Consider the following 19,076-nt stretch of genomic DNA (forward strand, 5'->3'; position numbering starts at 1 on the left):
GGCAATTTAGGCAAAGGTACCAAATGAACCATCTTAGAAAACCGGTCACAAACCACCCAGATAACCGACATCCTCTGGGAAACCGGAAGATCTGAAATAAAATCCATAGAAATATGCGTCCAAGGTCTCTCAGGGACCGGCAAAGGCAGAAGCAAGCCACTAGCGCGGGAACAGCAAGGCTTAGCCCGCGCACAAATCCCACAGGACTGCACAAAAGAACACACATCCCGTGACAAAGAAGGCCACCAAAAGGACCTACCAACCAAATCTCTGGTACCAAAAATCCTAGGATGGTCAGCCAACACAGAACAATGAACCTCAGAAATCACTTTACTAGTCCATCTATCAGGAACAAACAGTTTCCCCACTGGACAGCGGTCAGGTTTATTAGCCTGAAATTCCTGAAGAACCCGTTGTAAATCAGGGGAGATGGCAGAAAGAATCACCCCTTCCTTCAGAATGCCGACCGGCTCTAGAACCCCAGGGGAATCAGGAAAAAAACTCCTAGAGAGGGCATCCGCCTTAACATTCTTAGTACCAGGAAGGTACGAGACCACAAAATCAAAACGGGAGAAAAACAGGTACCATCGAGCCTGTCTAGGATTCAGTCGTTTGGCAGACTCGAGGTAAATCAGATTCTTATGATCGGTCAGGACCACAATATGGTGCTTGGCCCCCACAAGCCAATGATGCCACTCCTCAAATGCCCACTTCATAGCCAACAACTCCCGATTGCCGACATCATAATTGCATTCCGCAGGCGAAAACTTCCGAGAAAAGAAGGCACACGGTTTCATCAAGGAACCATCAGAATCCCTCTGAGACAAAACGGCCTCTGCCCCAATCTCAGACGCGTCAACCTCAACCTGAAATGGAAGAGAAACATCCGGCTGACGCAACACAGGGGCAGAAGTAAATCGGCGTTTAAGCTCCTGAAAGGCAGAAACAGCCGCGGAGGACCAATTCGTCACATCAGCGCCTTTGTTCGTCAAATCGGTCAGAGGTTTAACCACACTGGAGAAGTTGGCAATGAAACGACGATAAAAATGAGCAAAGCCCAAGAATTTCTGAAGGCTCTTCACAGATGTGGGCTGAATCCAATCATGAATGGCCTGAACCTTAACCGGATCCATTTCTATAGATGAGGGAGAAAAAATGAAGCCCAAAAAAGAAACCTTCTGCACTCCAAAGAGGCACTTCGACCCCTTCACAAATAAAGCATTATCACGGAGGATTTGAAATACCATCCTGACCTGTTTCACATGAGACTCCCAATCATCGGTAAAAAACAAAATATCATCCAAATATACAACCATGAATTTATCAAGATAACTCCGAAAGATATCATGCATGAAGGATTGGAACACAGATGGGGCATTAGAGAGTCCGAATGGCATCACAAGGTATTCAAAATGGCCTTCGGGCGTATTAAGTGCAGTTTTCCATTCATCACCCTGCTTAATACGAATAAGATTATATGCCCCTTGAAGGTCAATCTTAGTAAACCAGCTAGCCCCCTTAATCCTAGCAAACAAATCAGTAAGCAAAGGCAAAGGGTATTGAAATTTGACCGTGATCTTATTCAAGAGGCGATAATCAATACACGGTCTCAAGGAGCCATCCTTCTTGGCAACAAAAAAAAAACCTGCTCCCAATGGTGAAGAAGATGGCCGAATATGCCCCTTCTCCAAAGACTCCTTAATATAGCTCCGCCTGGCGACATGTTCTGGCACAGACAGGTTGAAAAGTCGACCCTTAGGGAACTTACAACCTGGAATCAAGTCAATAGCACAATCATAGTCCCTATGTGGTGGAAGGGAACTGGATTTAAACTCATCGAATACATCCTGGAAATCTGACAAAAACTCAGGAATTTCAGAAGAGGGGGAAGAGGAAATTGACATCAAAGGAACGTGACCATGAACCCCCTGACAACCCCAACTAGTCACAGACATAGATTTCCAATCTAACACCGGATTATGTAGCTGTAACCATGGAAAACCCAGCACAATATCATCATGCAAATTATGCAACACCAGAAAACGACAATCTTCCTGATGGGCTGGCGCCATGTGCATGGTCAGCTGTGTCCAAAACTGAGGTTTATTTTTAGCCAACGGTGTAGCATCAATCCCCCTTAAAGGAATAGGGTTCTGCAAAGGCTGCAAGGGGAAACCACAACGTCTGGCAAATTCTAAGTCCATTAAATTCAGAGCGGCGCCTGAATCCACAAATGCCATGACAGAAAATGACGATAATGAGCAGATCAAGGTCACAGATAACAGAAATTTAGGTTGTACAGTATTGATGGTAACAGAACTAGCGATTCTCTTTGTACGCTTAGGGCAATCAGAAATAACATGAGCAGAATCGCCGCAGTAAAAACACAACCTATTCTGACGCCTAAATCCTTGTCGTTCAGCTCTAGACAAAATCCTAAAACAATGCATAGGCTCAGGGCTCCTCTCGGAGGACAACGCCACAGTGTGCACAACTCTGCGCTCGCGCAAGCGCCGATCAATCTGAATGGCCAGAGACATAGAATCACTCAGACCAGCAGGCGTGGGGAACCCCACCATAACATCTTTAATGGATTCAGAAAGACCCTTTCTGAAAATTGCCGCCAAGGCATCCTCATTCCATTTAGTCAGTACAGACCATTTTCTAAATTTCTGGCAATACGATTCTGCCGCTTCTTGACCCTGACACAGGGCCAACAAGATCTTCTCAGCTTGATCCACAGCATTAGGCTCATCATACAATAACCCCAATGCTTGAAAGAAAGAATCAACATTAAGCAAAGCAGGATTGCCAGATTCCAGGGAAAATGCCCAATCCTGTGGGTCACCACGCAGCAGGGATATGATGATTTTAACCTGCTGAATGGGATCACCAGAAGAACGGGGTCTCAATGCAAAAAACAGTTTACAATTATTTTTGAAACTCAAAAATTTGGATCTGTCACCAAAAAATAAATCAGGAGTGGGAATCTTAGGTTCTAAGGCAGGAGTCTGAATAATAAAATCTGAAATACCCTGTACCCTAGCAGCAAGCTGATCCACCCAGGAAACTACCGTATTTTTCCGACCATAAGACGCACTTTTTTTCCTCCAAATTTGGGAGGAAAGTGTGGGTGCGTCTTATGGTACGGATGTAGCATGTGGGGAGGGGGGCAGCAGTGAGTGGGATCGCACTTCAGGATGTCCCCACTGCCCAGAATCACCGCTGGGTAAACCATGTGGTCCGGATGATTAAGTGCAGTGAATATTCATTAGCGGCTCCCCGCCCACCTATCAGCTGAGCGGTTAGCTGGGAGCAGCAAATGAATACTGCACTTAAGCAGGGACACACATGGCTTCTCCAGCGCTGATTCCTGCAGCAGCTGGGGAGGTCTGTGTGTCCGGGGGAGAGGAGGCAGCAGCAGGGGCCAGAGGAGATAGGAGATCGCTGCATACCTGCCTGCTATGCCTGGGCTGGAGCTGAGTGCTGTGCACAAACAGGACCTGTTTGATGTCAGGAGTGGGTGGGCTGGAGCATCACATGGCAGCTCAGAGCCCTCCCTCTTCTTGACATCATCACAGGTCCTTCAGGCTCTACACTAGAATCTGCAGCTTCCTCATAACCTGTGCTGTGGAAAGGAAACGATGGAAGGCTCTGTGTGCAGTCATGGGATGCTTTTACCTCACCACAGTGTGGCTGGCTGCCACATTTAAGAGGTTAGTCTTTACAAAACACAATAAAGCACTCTGCCACTCCTTTGGTGAACTATAACTCCCAGCATGTCATAGGATCTGCAGGACATGCTGGGAGTTATAGTTCTCCCATTGGATTTTAAAGCAGCACTCCAGTGTTATTTTGCAGTGCTGGAGTGGTGCTTTCAATATAAGCCCTGTGCCCCCATTCTTATACTCACCCTCCAGCATCTTCATATAGTGCTGTACAGACACCACACTGGTCCCGCAGCTTCCAACATAATAACATACTATTATATATAATACCACCACATATAATAGTATGTTATTTATGTTATTAAATATTTTACCACATTTTTTTGCTTCAAATATTTTTTTTCCCTATTTTCCACCTCTAAAACCTGGGTGCGCCTTATAGTCCGGTGCGTCTTATAGTCCGAAAAATACGGTAACTCCTGAACATTCATGTTATTACTAGGTTCCATAGCCACCCAGAGATTAAGAGGGAAGAGAACACAAAACAAACTGGAGAAAAAAAAACAAATGGCTCAAGAGCTTCCTTCCCTTCTTCTGAGATGCATTTAACTCATTGTTGGCCAGTTGTACTGTTATGATCTGGTGGCCTAGGAGCAGCATGAGACGTACTCTGGAGAAGGTGGTACCTGTACTGACCGCAAACCCTGAACTTAGCAGCGCAACTAGAAGTAGCCGTGGGGGGTACCTAACACTCCCTAGACCCCTCGACACAGCCTAAGAACTAACTACCCCTAAAGACAGAAACGGAAAACTATCTTGCCTCAGAGAAAATCCCCAAAGGATAGACAGCCCCCCACAAATATTGACTGTGAAAGGAGAGGGAAATAACATACGCAGACATGAAATCAGGATTTAGCATAGGAGGCCATACTAGCTAAAAAGGAAGACTAGGACAGAGTACTATGCGGTCAGTATTAAAACACTAGAAAATATCCACCACAGAAAATACAAAACACCACATCTGACTAAAGACATGGAGGGTATATCTGCATCTCCAGAGACACAGCTTGGCTGCAAAAAAATCCTTCACAGACAAAGCTGGACAAGACAAAACATGAAAATGCACAGAACTATAAGGTCCACAGCAGGTGGACAGCAAAAACAAAGCCAGAACTTATCTTTGATGAAATGAACAGCAGAACAGGAGAGACCAGGTATGGATGTGAATCCTCCAAAAGCAATGGACAACTGGCACTGACTAAAGGATAAAGCAGGACTTAAATAGCCCAGCCCAAATTGCAAAAAATGGATACACCTGATAAATGCTGCGATCCAACTACCGCAGCACTACCACTCATAACCACCGGAGGGAGCCCAAGAGCAGAATTCACAACAACCCACACACTCTCTGACTCTATCCTACCACTGACATCCATAATCACTCCACGAAACTGACAGTGCCACTGCTTTCTACAATGCCACTCTCACATCAGCTATTGACACGGTTGCCCCTCTCGTTCATGGCAGAGTGCGATGTATCAATAGACAACCCTGGCACTATAACACTGCTAAAAAGCTCCGGCAAGTGTCCCGAGTTGCAGAGCGGCATTGGAAGAAAACACATTCGCAAGATGACTTCTCTGCTTTCAAACAGGCAGCACTCGCTTTCAAATCTGCTCTCACCTCTGCTAAATAGGCTTACTTCACAACCCTCGTATCTTCCCTATCCTACAACCCCAATCAGATATTCAAAACTTTTAACTTCCTCCTCTGCCCCCCACTGGCCCCTCCATCATCTCTCCTGAAGGCTTTGCCACACACTTTAAAAATAAGAACGACCAAACAAGGCAAATCTTCATTGTTCAACCACCACAACCCCTTTGTATACCAGACCAATGCCCAAACCCCATAACCTCCCTATCCAACATCATTGAAGGGAAGCTTAATTGTCTCCTCTCCATATCGCACCTCACCACCTGTGCGCTCATCCCCATCCCACCTCCTCCCCAACCTCACCGCCACTCTTATCCCATCCCTAACCCATCTCTTCAACCTATCACTAACTTCTGCTATGTCCAGCTATCGACCAATATTGCTGCTCCCATTCGCTTCCAAACTCCTGGAGCAGCACGTCCACGCTGAACTTTCCTCCCACCTGTCATCTAACTTGCTCTTTGACAATCTACAATCTGGTTTCTGCCCCCCATCACTCAACTGAGACAGCCCTAACCAAAATTAATAACGACCTACGGACAGCCAAAGCTAACGGACAATACTCTACTCTATACTCCTCCTTCTTGACTTGTCCTCTGCTTTTGACACAGTTGACCACTGCCTCCTACTACAGATCCTCTCCTCCTTTGTCATCAAACACCTCGCCCTATCCTGTATCTCCTCATACCTTTCAAACCGCACATTCAGCGTCTCCCACTCTCACACTACCTCCTCATCCCACCCTCTCTCTATTGGAGTCCCCCAAGGCTCTGTTCTAGGACCCTTACGCTTCTTAATCTATACACTTGGCCCGGGACAACTCATAAAGTCCCATGGATTCCAGTACCACTGCTGATGACACTCAGATCTACCTCACAGGCCCATTTGTCTCCTCTCTGCTGTCCAGAATCCCGGAGTGTCTATCAGCCATATCCTGCTTCTTCTCCTCTCGCTACCTCAAACTCAATGTGGACAAATCTGAACTCATCATCTTTCCTCCATCTCATAGATCTTCCTTACCTGACCTATCTATCGCAATTAACGACATCACGCTTTCCCCAGAAGTCCTCTGCCTCGGAGTAACCCTTGACTCTGCCCTGTCCTTCAAACCGCACATCCCAGCTCTTTCCACCTCCTGTCGCCTCCAGCTCAAAAATATCTCCAGTATCTGTCCTTTTCTCAATCGTCAATCTACTAAAATGCTTGCAAATGCCCTCATCTCCCGCCTCGACTACTGCAGCATCCTTTCTGTGGCCTCCCTGGTAACAACCTCGCACCTCTCCAGTCCATCCTTAACTCTGCTGCCCGACTAATTCATCTCTCTCCTCGCTACTCCTCCACTTTCCCCTTCTGCAAATCTCTTCACTGGCTCCCATTCCGTCAGCGTATCCAGTTCAAATGACTAATACTGACCTACAAAGCCATCTATAACCTGTCTTCTCCATATATCTCTGAACTAATCTCCCGATATCTTCCCTCACGTAATCTCCGGTCCTCCTAAGACCTCCTTCTCTCCTCCACACTTATTCGCTCCTCACCCAACCGCCTCCAAGACTTCTCCCGAATATCCCCCATTCTCTGGAATTCTTTGCCCCAGCACGTCCGACTATTAACCACATTCGGATCCTTCAGACGGAACCTGAAAACCCACCTCTTCAGGACAGCCTACAGCCTGCACTGACCCCGCTGCCTCCTCACCAACACCGGAGCTCCTACAACCCTCAGCCTATTGTCTCCTTCCCCACAATCCTGTAGAATGTAAGCCCGCAAGGGCAGGGTTGTCACCCCTCTGTATCAGTCTGTAATTGTTAGTTTGTTTACTGTAAGTGATATCTGTAACTTGTATGTAACCCCTTCTCATGTACAGCACCATGGAATCAATGGTGCTATATAAATAAATAATAATAATAATTTAAATCAGTATAACAGCGCCAATCTGATAGTCTCTGATAGTAGGTTACTCACCACAATCCTGCCGACAGGTTCACTTTATTTACTTTGTTTTAAGGGTTTCGGCAAAAGGTTCCATGATTAGGTCGAATAAGAGTGGGGGTAATGGGAAATATTGACATGTCTCGTTGTAGATGGAAAATGAGTTAGCTAATATATTGTTCACTTGGACTTTTGTAGAGGGACAAGGGTATAAGGCCATAATAGATTTCAAAATGTTTCCCTGAATTCCAAATTTATTTAGAGTGTCTACCATATGATCCCAATTAATTCAGTCAAATGCCTTTTTGGCATCGAGAGAGAGTAATATAGAAGATATAGAATATGTGAAATTAAATTTAGTACGTACCAATGTACCCGTTTTCCATAGATTTCATTGTAAAAAAAAAAACAGATCCAGTTGAAATCACTTTTTTTTATACGTACAAAAAAGTTGTGTCCGCACATCTTTTTGTCAACTGATTGCTGCTGGATCTGGTCTAACAGATGATTCCTGGACATGTGAACATAGCCTCACTCATATAATCCCATATGTTTTTAATCATCTCAGTTCTTCAGAATCGTACGACTTCTCCAGCTGTAGCATCGCTGATCTAAGGAGCTTCATTTATACTTACTTACCTAGCTGCATGTCAAATATGCCGCAGGCCTCCCAACTCCTGACTCCCCCCATGTGTGGTAATAAATTCACAGAAAGTGGGGAGCAGTGTGACTGTGGTGACCCCAAGGTAAGACCACTTTGGTATCACTTACGTTGTATGAAGTAAAAGGCTGTTCTCACCAAGTTTTATTTTTTATCCTTGTAAGTTCTATATTTTTTGTGCAAGAAAACGGAATTGGATTCTCTGGAAATAGTAGAATATTTGCTCCTGATAAGTACTCCGCATAAAGGTGTATTTACACTGCACGATTATCAAGAATGGGCATTGATAATCAGGCAGTGTAAACATGCTGAGGATAACCCACCCATTCAGCAAAACACTAATTATTCGGGTGAAAAAATCTTTTGGTGTGACAGGATCATTTAACACCCCCCCCCCCCCCAGCCCAGGGTCAATGTCACATGAAAATAAAAGTAGACAACTCCCGATTTCTATATCGTCAATCAATGTTCATGACTGGCTTTTTATTGGCTTGTGTAAAGTTCTTTGAAGGGAACCTGCCATCTAAATCATGCTGCCCAAATCACGATATTCTGGAAGTCAACAATGAAGGATCCCAAACAATGACAGCAAGCAGAGGTCCCATGAAACACAAAAAAATGATGCACAAATAATATTGCCATATTTGCACAGATTTTCATTGGGCAGTGATTAAGCTCAGAGCCTTTTGAATATGATCACAGAAACCCTAAGAAATATCCCAAAAAAACAGTTTACAAAGAAATGTTATGTTGTGTCTTGACTAGGAATGTACAAGTAAATGCTGTGATGCTCCGACCTGTACACTGAAGCCAGGATGTCAGTGTGACGATGTTGATCTGTGCTGTGAGCATGGTAAGGTGAGTGTATAAAGTCAAGCAAAAGAATGGCATAGTAATGCCTCATTTGTGTAAGGGTATACTTTATGTAAAAGCCTTGCAGCTCTTCATTGGGCTTCCAAGGACAGGCTATGATCAAGTCACTCTGCTTAGCAGTACCCAGGGAAACCCTGGCCTTCACCCTTTATCCCCCTCTACAGTGATCTGGTCTTACTAAAGGGTCCTCTGGGTTACATCCACAGAGTAACTGCTGACCAGTGTAGTTTGCTGGCAAAGGTAAGTCGACAAGTTGAGTCAAAACTAGAGAGGGCAGGTGCAGGACAAAGTCACAAGTCAAGAGATAGTTGAGCTCAGAGTCAGAGGCAGAATCGTCAGACAAATGTAGGGTTAAATCATTCTAGGGTCATCAGCTGGTATCAAATAAGCTTTGGAAGGTAGCAGGGTATCCCCAAAAAATAGACCAGGTTCCAGCATACAATATATGGTTTCATAGCTTCATCGTTTTTAATGTTGAAAGTAGACGTAAAATACCTTATTATAAGGGACCTTCGTATAATTTCCTGCCTTTTCCATTTGGTGCAGGCTTATAGCAAACTCAGATTAGTAGTTTACCATTATTGCCCACCCCATGTATATTTATCCATACTGACTCCACACTTTCACAGCTCCCCCCAATGCCGTCATTCAACACATCTCTTAAGTTCTTAAGATGGATTTCATTAAAATACACACCTATCAATTTTTTTTCTTACCCATCTTCTGAACATGGCGTAACTCTCCACATTTATCACTAAGTCATGGTTCTCAGCCATCCATCATGACCATCATGATAGTTGGCTGACATAACAATCTTCAATTCATAAATTTTATTTGCAAGAAATCTTGCATATTGCAGCAGCCATTTGCTCTAATTGGCACATTTATTTTTCCTAGTTTCACGCTTATTCCTAGTTACTTCCCTACAATTATTGACGGTCCCTTTTTCACTTACTGCCTAAGCCAGTTTGCATCTTCCTGACCAGGCCAAATTTTTCAATTCTGACCAGTGTCACTATATAACCACAACAAAACATTAGTGTCTGAAAGACCACAGACGAGTATAATCCTTCAATTAACATTTATTACATGCAAAAAAATCACAAGGAAATTTATCTTAAATAACAACAATAAAAAGAGAGTCACTGGAAACCAATAATCCAAGGACACGATGTGACCAGCACAATTAGCCAATGCTGTAAACCAAGTAACTATAAATCGATGTCTCACAGATCGCATATAAGTAGAAATGGACACACTGCGTCCAAAAGTGCAAATGTGAATTTAGCTATGATTTTACTTACGGTATATAAAAAAGTGCATAGTGCATCATGGCCGAAACCGACCATAAAAATACAAAATCAGGCTAGTGAAAGAGAGACATGATATACTGATATACTCACTGGGTATGAGCTGGCTTGGCGCTGGAAACAGAAGGTCCCCACCGCCCCAACGCACGTTTCGTCAAGACTTCCTGAGGAGGCGTGCATTGGGGAGGGGGCTCTGGCTATTTATATATAGTCTGGCAAATGAGGATGCAATTGCGGGCATTAGAAGATTAGTCACATCCGCTTGTGTAAAAATATACAACGCAGTCGCACAAGTACCTCACACATGTCCGGAATTAACTGCGCATGCGCAGCCGCCATGGCAACCACTGGGCCTTTGCAGAAGCGGCCGTGGAGCGCAAACACACAGAGCCATCATGGAGACGGAGCCAGGGAAGCCGCGCATGCGCACTACGGACCAGAAAGGACAAGCGAATTTAAATAGTACAAGGGGAACTATATGATTAAGTAACAGTGCAGATATGATGGCAGGAACAAGATATCAAGTGAACAACAAAGTTAATCATTGAAGAACCCTTATGGGAATATAGTCACCATATTTAAAGTGACCACGTTCAAAAATACATAATGTGATGACTGGCTGTGTAAGAATAGCAGTAAAAATATACCATACAGGCGTGCATAAAAAATGGATATGAAAACATACCCAAACTAGTAAATTGTAGCAATGGAACAGCTTAGTGAACATGGGGTGCGAAGCATACAAAGGATAAATATTACATAAAGCCCAATATTTAGGACCTAAAGTACCATAACAAAACATAAAAAAATGAAACAATGGAGATAATCTGAAGGGCAACATACATTTCTATGATAAACTACACAATGAATAGATAGATATATAAATCCAGTAATTCATTAGATGGAAACTTCTTTTTAGCGTCCATTAGAGGATAATCTCCATAAAAGGAAACTGTGGTCACAGTCCAATGTGTGAAGCAGGGTGCGCATCATTCAGGCATGCATATATCAAAAGGCCAGAACTAAAATATAAAGAGAAATAATTAAAAAAACGGCAACAGTTTGGGAATAAACATATTAAAAAATACGATAAAAACCATAAAAATGGCCAAAACCCCACCCCCCTAAAAACGTTATCTGAAGCGACAGTAAAGGTCCCGGGCCTGACGTTGGAATTTTTCCTGACTAGAGCAGATACGTTTTATCCGTAAATGTTGTCCAATTGGAATTCCATTAATGGTAGACTGGCGATGCGATGAACTCGCGTGTAACAATGTGTTAGTGGCAGTAGGTTTCCGGTAAACGTTAGTCTCTATCAGTCCCTGAGAGGAAACACAGACATACAGCTCCAAAAAATTGACCTGTCGACCATAGGAGAAAGTAAGCTTAATATTCAGATTGTTTGCATTGAGTTCAGCCATAAAACAATTGAGTGTCACTATATGTGGTCATAATCCTGAAACACCTCATCATATCCCACTGATTCTGAGTTTGTTTTTCCTTCATGACACAATGTACTGTATTTTGCGGACTGTAACACGTAGTGGGCCATACAATGCAGATCAAATTTTGAGGACCTGTTGTTAGAAAACAGCCTGCTAAGATTAAAACAGTTAAGGTACCTTCACACTGAACGATATCGCTAGCGATCCGTGACGTTGCAGCGTCTTGGCTAGCGATATCGTTCAGTTTGACACGCAGCAGCGATCAGGATCCTGCTGTGATGTCGTTGGTCGCTGCAGAAAGTCCAGAACTTTATTTAGTTGCTGGACTCCCTGCAGACATCGCTGAATCGGCGTGTGTGACGCCGATTCAGCGATGTCTTCACTGGTAACCAGGGTAAACATCGGGTTACTAAGTGCAGGGCCGCGCTTAGTAACCCGATGTTTACCCTGGTTACCAGCGTAAAAGTAAAAAAAAACAAACACTGCATACTTACCTTCTGCTGTCTGTCCCCGGCGCTGTGCTTCCCTGCACTGGCTGTGAGCGTCGGCCAGCCGGAAAGCACAGCGATGACGTCACCGCTCTGCTTTCCGGCCGCTGTGCTCACAGTCAGTGCAGGAAAGCAGAGCGCCGGGGACAGGCAGCGGAAGGTAAGTATGTAGTGTTTTTTTTTTTTTACGTTTACGCTGGTAACCAGGGTAAACATCGGGTTACTAAGCGCGGCCCTGCGCTTAGTAACCCGATGTTTACCCTGGTTACCAGGGGACTTCGGGATCGTTGGTCGCTGGAGTGCTGTCTGTGTGACAGCTCTCCAGCGACCAAACAGCGACGCTGCAGCGATCGACATCGTTGTCGTTATCGCTGCAGCGTCGCTGAGTGTGAACGTACCTTTACAATGTGGAATCCAACAAATGAACAGCCTCTGCAGGATTGCTTTCATCTTACAGACTGGGATGTGTTGCTTGGGACAATGGACGAGTATACAAATGTTAATGAAGTGGTTGATAGAGTGACTGACTACATTAACTTCTGCACTGATATGTTGGTGCCGGCTAAAAAGATTAGGTGTTTTGCAAACAACAAGCCATGGATAACAAAGGAATTGAAGCGTTTGCTCAACAGGAAAAAAAAGGCATTTAAACTAGGTGACAAAGAGGAAATTAAAATGATACAGCATGAATTGAAGCATAAAATAAAGGAGGCCCAGGAAGCCTTCAGAATTAAACTTGAAAAGAAACTGTCCCACAATAATACCAGGGAGGTTTGGTCAGGAATGAAATTACTGACTGGGCTTAAGGTAAGGTCTGAACACGGCGGAGGAAAACTGGACAAGGCTAATGAGATGAACGAGTATTTCAACAGGTTTAGCAGTACATGTGCACTGCCAACTGATAGTGGATGGGACTTGGGTGCAAATTCTGCAACATCGATATTGGAGGATGAGCAGACTAATTTTAGAGTATCCGAAATGATGTGAGGAGGCAGTTTAAGTCACATAACATTGGTAAAGCAGCAGGACCAGATGGACTCAGCTCACGTGTCCTTAAAGTTTGTGCAGACCAGCTGTGTACTGTCTTTACACGCCTATTTAATGGAAGTATACAAACACAGAGGATACCTGTGTTATGGAAAACTCCCTGTCTGGTGCCGGTACCCAAGACTTCTTCTCCTGCAACCCTAAATGACTATCGTCCTGTAGCCTTAACATCTCATGCTATGAAGGCCTTGGAAAGATTAGTGCTTGCTCACTTAAGACCGAGGGTTAACGCTTTTATCGATCCCCTTCAGTTTGCTTACCGACATAGATTGGGGGTGGATGATGCTATTCTTTCTCTGTTACATAGTGTACATTCATTTCTGGAGATTGACGGAACCACGGTGAGAGCAATGTTCTTCGATTTCTCGAGTGCATTTAACTCCCTGCAGCCACTTTTACTACACAAAAAGATGACTGATATGAAGGTGGAGGTGGGGATGAGAAATTGGATAACTGACTACCTATCAGATCGGCCACAGTTTGTACAGATGGGAGCAGTTGTGTCAGGCAGATTACTGAGCAGGGTATACTTCAGACTTTCAGTATAAATCTGAACTTTGCCACTTTCAAAAATTTTCGGATGACTCCATGGTTGTGGGATGCATTAGGGGAGATCAGGGGGATGAGGAATACAGAAGGGTGGTGTCGAATTTCGTGGATTGGTGCAATGGTAACTATCTACAACTAAATGTTAAGAAAACTAAGGAGTTGGTGGCCAACTATAGCAGGATAAAGATGGAATGCTTACCGATCACTATTGCTGGTCAGGAGGTAGAGCAGGTGGAGAGTTACAAATATTTGGGGGTCCATTTGGATAGCAAACTGGACTGGAGATGCCACTCAGAGACTGTCTACAAGAAGGGGATGAGCAGACTGTATTTCCTAAGGAAACTGAGGTCTTTTAATGTGTGTAGCAAAATGTTAGAAATGTTCTACCAATCTGTAGTGGCTAGTGCCATCTTTTTTGCAATCACATGCTGGGGTAATAGTGTGCGGGCCTCTGATGCTAATAAGCTGAATAAGATTATTAAGAAGGCAAGTTCTGCTGTGGGCTGTAATCTGGACTCTTTTGGGGAGGTAGTATGGCAATTATGAACAATAATGCACATCCACTATATGAGCTATTCATGAGACAGAAGAGCACCTTCAGTAACCGGCTAATACTTCTGAGGTGTAAGAAGGAAAAATATAGGAAATCGTTTGTGCCAACTGCCATGGGGATGTACAACAATAACATTAGGGTTAAACCACCAAGGTGAATGTCTACTTATTTCTCTACATTTCAGTTCACTCGTTGTGTATGTCCTATTCTAATGTATAATGTATAATGTTCTTCTGTCAACTCCACTGTCATGTCAACTATCTAATTCTTTTATGATTTTTATGATTTAAGCTGTGCTGCTGTGATACTATAATTTCCCACGGGATCAATAAAGTGTATCGTATCGTATTTTGTTTTTAATGTGTCAAATGGGGGTTCATCTTATAGTCCAAATTTATCTTACTGCGGGGAGGGTGGCAGCGGTGGAGCGGGGTAACAGGAGGCATGGTCGCCGCTGCAGTAACCTGACAGTAGGAGTGGGGTTATGCTGTGGGCCCTGAGCTTGGACGAGGGGGTGTCCCGGAGGTGAGCTTCATGAAAATCTCAATGGTGCAGGCAAGAACGGAGCTCCCCCCACTTTACACAATTTCTCTCCTGGTGGTGGGTTTCAGGAAAATGGCTGCTGGAGGAGGTGCATGCGCAGATTGAGATCTCAGCTCGTCCCTCTTCACCCCCGGTAAGCTACATAAAACTATAAGATGCACCCCCATTTTCCTCACAAATTTTGATGGGAAAAAAGTAGGTCTTATCATCGGCAATTCATTTCCAGGTGTAGTGATCATTTTGACTGCATAGGTAATTTCCAGAAACAAACACGTAGTGGATGTTGAAAAGTGAAAATTCCAAATATGCCATTGTAGTGCGCGTACATTGTGCCCAGATCGAGCTTCTGGAGACCTGTGCCCCGTGAACATTTTGGATCACTTTTAAAGCTCAGTTCACATTTAGCCTGCGCTCTACGCTGAGTTTGCATCTCGGCTTTGGGAAAATGGCCGCCGCGATCTCTTCTGCGCACGCGCGGCATCCCGCGGCCATTTTCCTGAAGCCCCGTGCAGCAGAGCACTCCATCTGCGCACGCGCGGCCCCAGGAAGATGGCCGCCCCCACCGATGACAGGGGGTAATAGCGCAGATGGCGCGCTGCTTGTTCACGTGCCCACAGTGGATTAGTCACTTCAACATGCGCACACCACTACGCCACCAACGTAAAGCTGAGGAAGAAACAGCGCTGTGACCACGCCCACCCGACCTGACCAGCCTGATTGACAGGCGAAAACGGCGACTTTGGTAATGTATTTTGCAGCATAGGTGGGGAATCAGGGTACACTACATACACTATTGTAACGCACAGCGCAGGCCCTATTTAACAGTATTTATATCTCAATCTAAAAAAACGGGGTGACAGGTTCCCTTTAAATAAAACATGCTTATTTATTGGCGTAATTTTTTTTTACATGATCGAGAGTTTTTTACTTTTGTAACATCGAGAAAACTATCAATAGATGACAATAAAAATGCCAACTTTTGAGGGGGCAAACTACCTTAATTAACATTCTTTGAGTATCAATTTGGATGCCCAGAAATAATAAGTAAGTGGAATGGACTTCTATTTTATCATGTGCTATGGAAATGCCAAATTTATCCATAAAATGCAGGAAAGTATCCATTACAAATTGACATTTGTTTGAATTTGGGAAACCTACAAAAAGAAAATCATCAAAATAATGTAAAACTGATGCGGTGCCCACCTCATGCCAGATAATCTCCTCTAAAAAGGAAGAGAACATCTCAAAATAATGGCACAAAATAGAGCACACCATCGACACACACATGTTGAAATATATATTTTCCTGCAACTAAGAATCGGGAAAAATTGGGAGGAGGCGAAAAGCATCCTCAATGTCTTCTTTTCTTACCAACACTCGAAACCAGCGTCGGACAGGAGCACCTTAGGCCCACCAGAGAAAATCATTCTTGGGGCCCACTATGTAGCTACATATAAATAAATGCAAGGCCATCAATTGTGTGGTAAAACATGCTAATATCAGGGTATAATATAAGATAGTACACATCTTAATTATGTAGCAGGGGTTGGGGTAGCCCTCTCATAGAATATAATGTAGCCTCCCTCATGGAATATAATGCAGCCCCCCTCATAGGGTATAATACAGCACCCCACAAAATATAATGTAACCCCCTCATAAGGTATAATGCAGCCCCTCTCATATAGTATACTGTAGCCCCCCTCATATAGTATAATGTAGCCCCTCCACAGAATATAATGTAGCCCCCTCAGAGTATAATGCAACCCCCTCATAAAGCAGCCCCCCATAGAATATATTTTAGCCCCCTCATAGGGCATAATGTAGCTCCCCTCATATAGTATGATGTAGCCCCCTAAGAGAATAATGCAGCCCCCCACATATAATATAATGCAGCCCCTCCACAGAATATAATTTAACCCCCTCAGAGTATAATGCAACCCCCTCATAAGGCAGTCCCCCATAGAATATACTGTAGCCCCCTCATAGGGCATAATGCAGCTCCCCTCATATAGTATGATGTAGCCCCGAGAGAATAATGCAGCCCCCACAAAATTATAATGTAGCCCCCTCATAGGGTATAATGCAGCCCCCCTGAAAGGGTATAATGCAGCCCCCCTCCACCACCATCATTGTTCTCCCCCTCCACCCCATCATTGTACTCATCACCACTTCCATCATTGCCTTCTCACCCACCACCTCCATCATTGCCTCCTCCCCCGCCACCTTTGTCCTTTCCACCACTATCATCTTTGTCCTTTACACCACAACCATCATTGCTTTCTCCCCAACCACCCCATCATTGTCCATTCCACCACCTCCATCATTGCCTCCCCACCACCATCATCATCATTGCCTCCCCACCACCATCATCATCATCATTGCCTCCCCCACCACCATCATCATTGCCTCCCCCGCCACCACCATCATTGCCTCCCCCACCACCATCATTGCCTTCTCCCCCATCACCCACATCATTGCCAAATCTCCAATATCTCCAATACACACACACACACGACACCACTATCACAATGCAACACACACACAGCACCCACTCACCTCTCCGCATGTTCCCAGCAGCCGCAGCACATCCTGGCAGCTTCCTCTCTTAAACAGGAAGTGCCGGGAAGGAAGGAGGACAGCGTTGGATCCCTGCAGCTCCGCTCTCATCCCAAGCTGCAGGGATCTCAATCAGGGTTCACCGACCTTTAGGGGCCCACCTTCGGGGCCCCAATTCAGCAGCGCCGGCGGGCAGTGTTAGCCTCAGCCTGCAGCTAACGCTGCCCGCTATTAAAGTGAAATGGTGTTCACTCCTCTCCTCGCCCATGATCGTGAATTTTCATTTCTCTTTAGCAGCGGGTACAGGCTCCTGTCTCCAGCTGCTGCTCTCTGGCAGCGGGAGGGCCCACCTTGACTCAAGGGCCCCATAGCAGCTGGGTGTTCCACTATTAGCAACATACCACTGGCTGGGATTCCTGGAGCAGTGGGGGCCGTAGGCAGCTGCTGGCCAATATGCCAGCAGATGTCAGTGACTGGGCCCACAGGAGAATCCTCTGGTTTTCTGGTGGACCAGTACGACCCTGCTCGCAACCAAAACTTTCAATCAGACATAGCACCGGATCAAATGACAAATAAGACACAGCCTCCTGGCTAATGCCATCGTTAACTGCTTCACCTGGTGGAAAAGATAAATGACAGATTAGGCAATATTTTAAGCTTCCTTTTTAGATACATGGTCCAAAGGAGATATTCTTAAGTTATGCATAGGGGTTTACATGAACAGACCCGCCATGCAACCTAATTCAACCTCTTTGTCCAATTTTTTCTTGGGCTATAAAGGGATTTTTATTAATCGACTAAAGGTTGCCAGAAAAAAGACAGGCAGCCGAAGGAACATGTGGGATAATAAAGCTTTCAGCAAAACAACTAGCAAGAAGCTCTGCTTCCTGCCTCTTTGGTAATAACTCTAGCCATGGGAGAATCCTTTGCACACGCAGGTGTTCTCGGATTTTCCCATGGCAGATACACTCCCTGTTTGTTTTGCCTTCTTAAAGCATCTCTGAGGTCAGAATGAGCTCCTTCACAAGTTGAGCATTCATGCATGAATGCACAAATTGAAAAATCGACAGTGGTCTTCATTGAATAACCAACAGGCATCAGGTCTCTAGATACTTCGGGTTGTACTGCCGTGGAAAGCAGCATCAGACAGAAAGGCCAGCTTTTGGTGTGAAAGCATTAATTGTACCCATATGTTTGTGGCCTTCGAAGCCCAACCAACTTCAGGTTGTATAGCTAGCAGGGCTGGAGTTATGGGCAGTCAGAGCAGGCAGCTGCCTAGGACCACCGCTCCTGCAGGGGCCCCAGCCAGTTGCGTGCCATGTGGCCGTTATGGGGCCCGTGAGTATGAGGGGCCCTGCACCAGCCCATTCATTCAATTTATCGGCATCACAGATGCCGATACAGTTGAAAGCAGTGATGGAGGAGAGAGCATCAGATGATGCTCCCTCTCCCATCAATCTGACTCAGCGTGTGCCAGCAGTCGAGCTGATGAGACGTTCTACAGAAGCCAGAGCAGTGTTGGAAAGAGGAGGAGAGGTAATGTGTGTGTGTGCATTATAGTGTGGTGTGAGGGGGACTGCATTATAGTGTGTGTGGGGGCTGCATTATACTGTGTATGTGCGGGGACTGCACTATACTGTGTGTGTGGGGGCTGCACTAAACTGTATGTGGGGAGGCTGCATTATACTGTGTGGAGGGCTGCACTATACTGTGTATGTGAGGAGGTTTCAATTTACTG

The 19,076-nt window shown here is 44.9% G+C and overlaps 1 protein-coding gene across 1 annotated transcript in view; it reads left to right on the forward strand.

The window, feature by feature from the left end:
• The window catches only part of LOC138674618 (zinc metalloproteinase-disintegrin-like 4a), a 204,455-nt gene that overhangs the window by 136,315 nt on the left and 49,064 nt on the right, over positions 1–19,076 (forward strand). The window contains exons 12-14 of the mRNA XM_069762434.1: positions 7,882–8,059; positions 8,740–8,832; positions 9,031–9,087. Of these exons, the coding sequence (XP_069618535.1) occupies positions 7,882–8,059; positions 8,740–8,832; positions 9,031–9,087 (328 nt within the window). The remainder of the gene's footprint in view (positions 1–7,881; positions 8,060–8,739; positions 8,833–9,030; positions 9,088–19,076) is intronic.

Source organism: Ranitomeya imitator, chromosome 4, assembly GCF_032444005.1.
Source record: "Ranitomeya imitator isolate aRanImi1 chromosome 4, aRanImi1.pri, whole genome shotgun sequence".
Classification (NCBI taxonomy): Eukaryota; Metazoa; Chordata; class Amphibia; order Anura; family Dendrobatidae; genus Ranitomeya; species Ranitomeya imitator.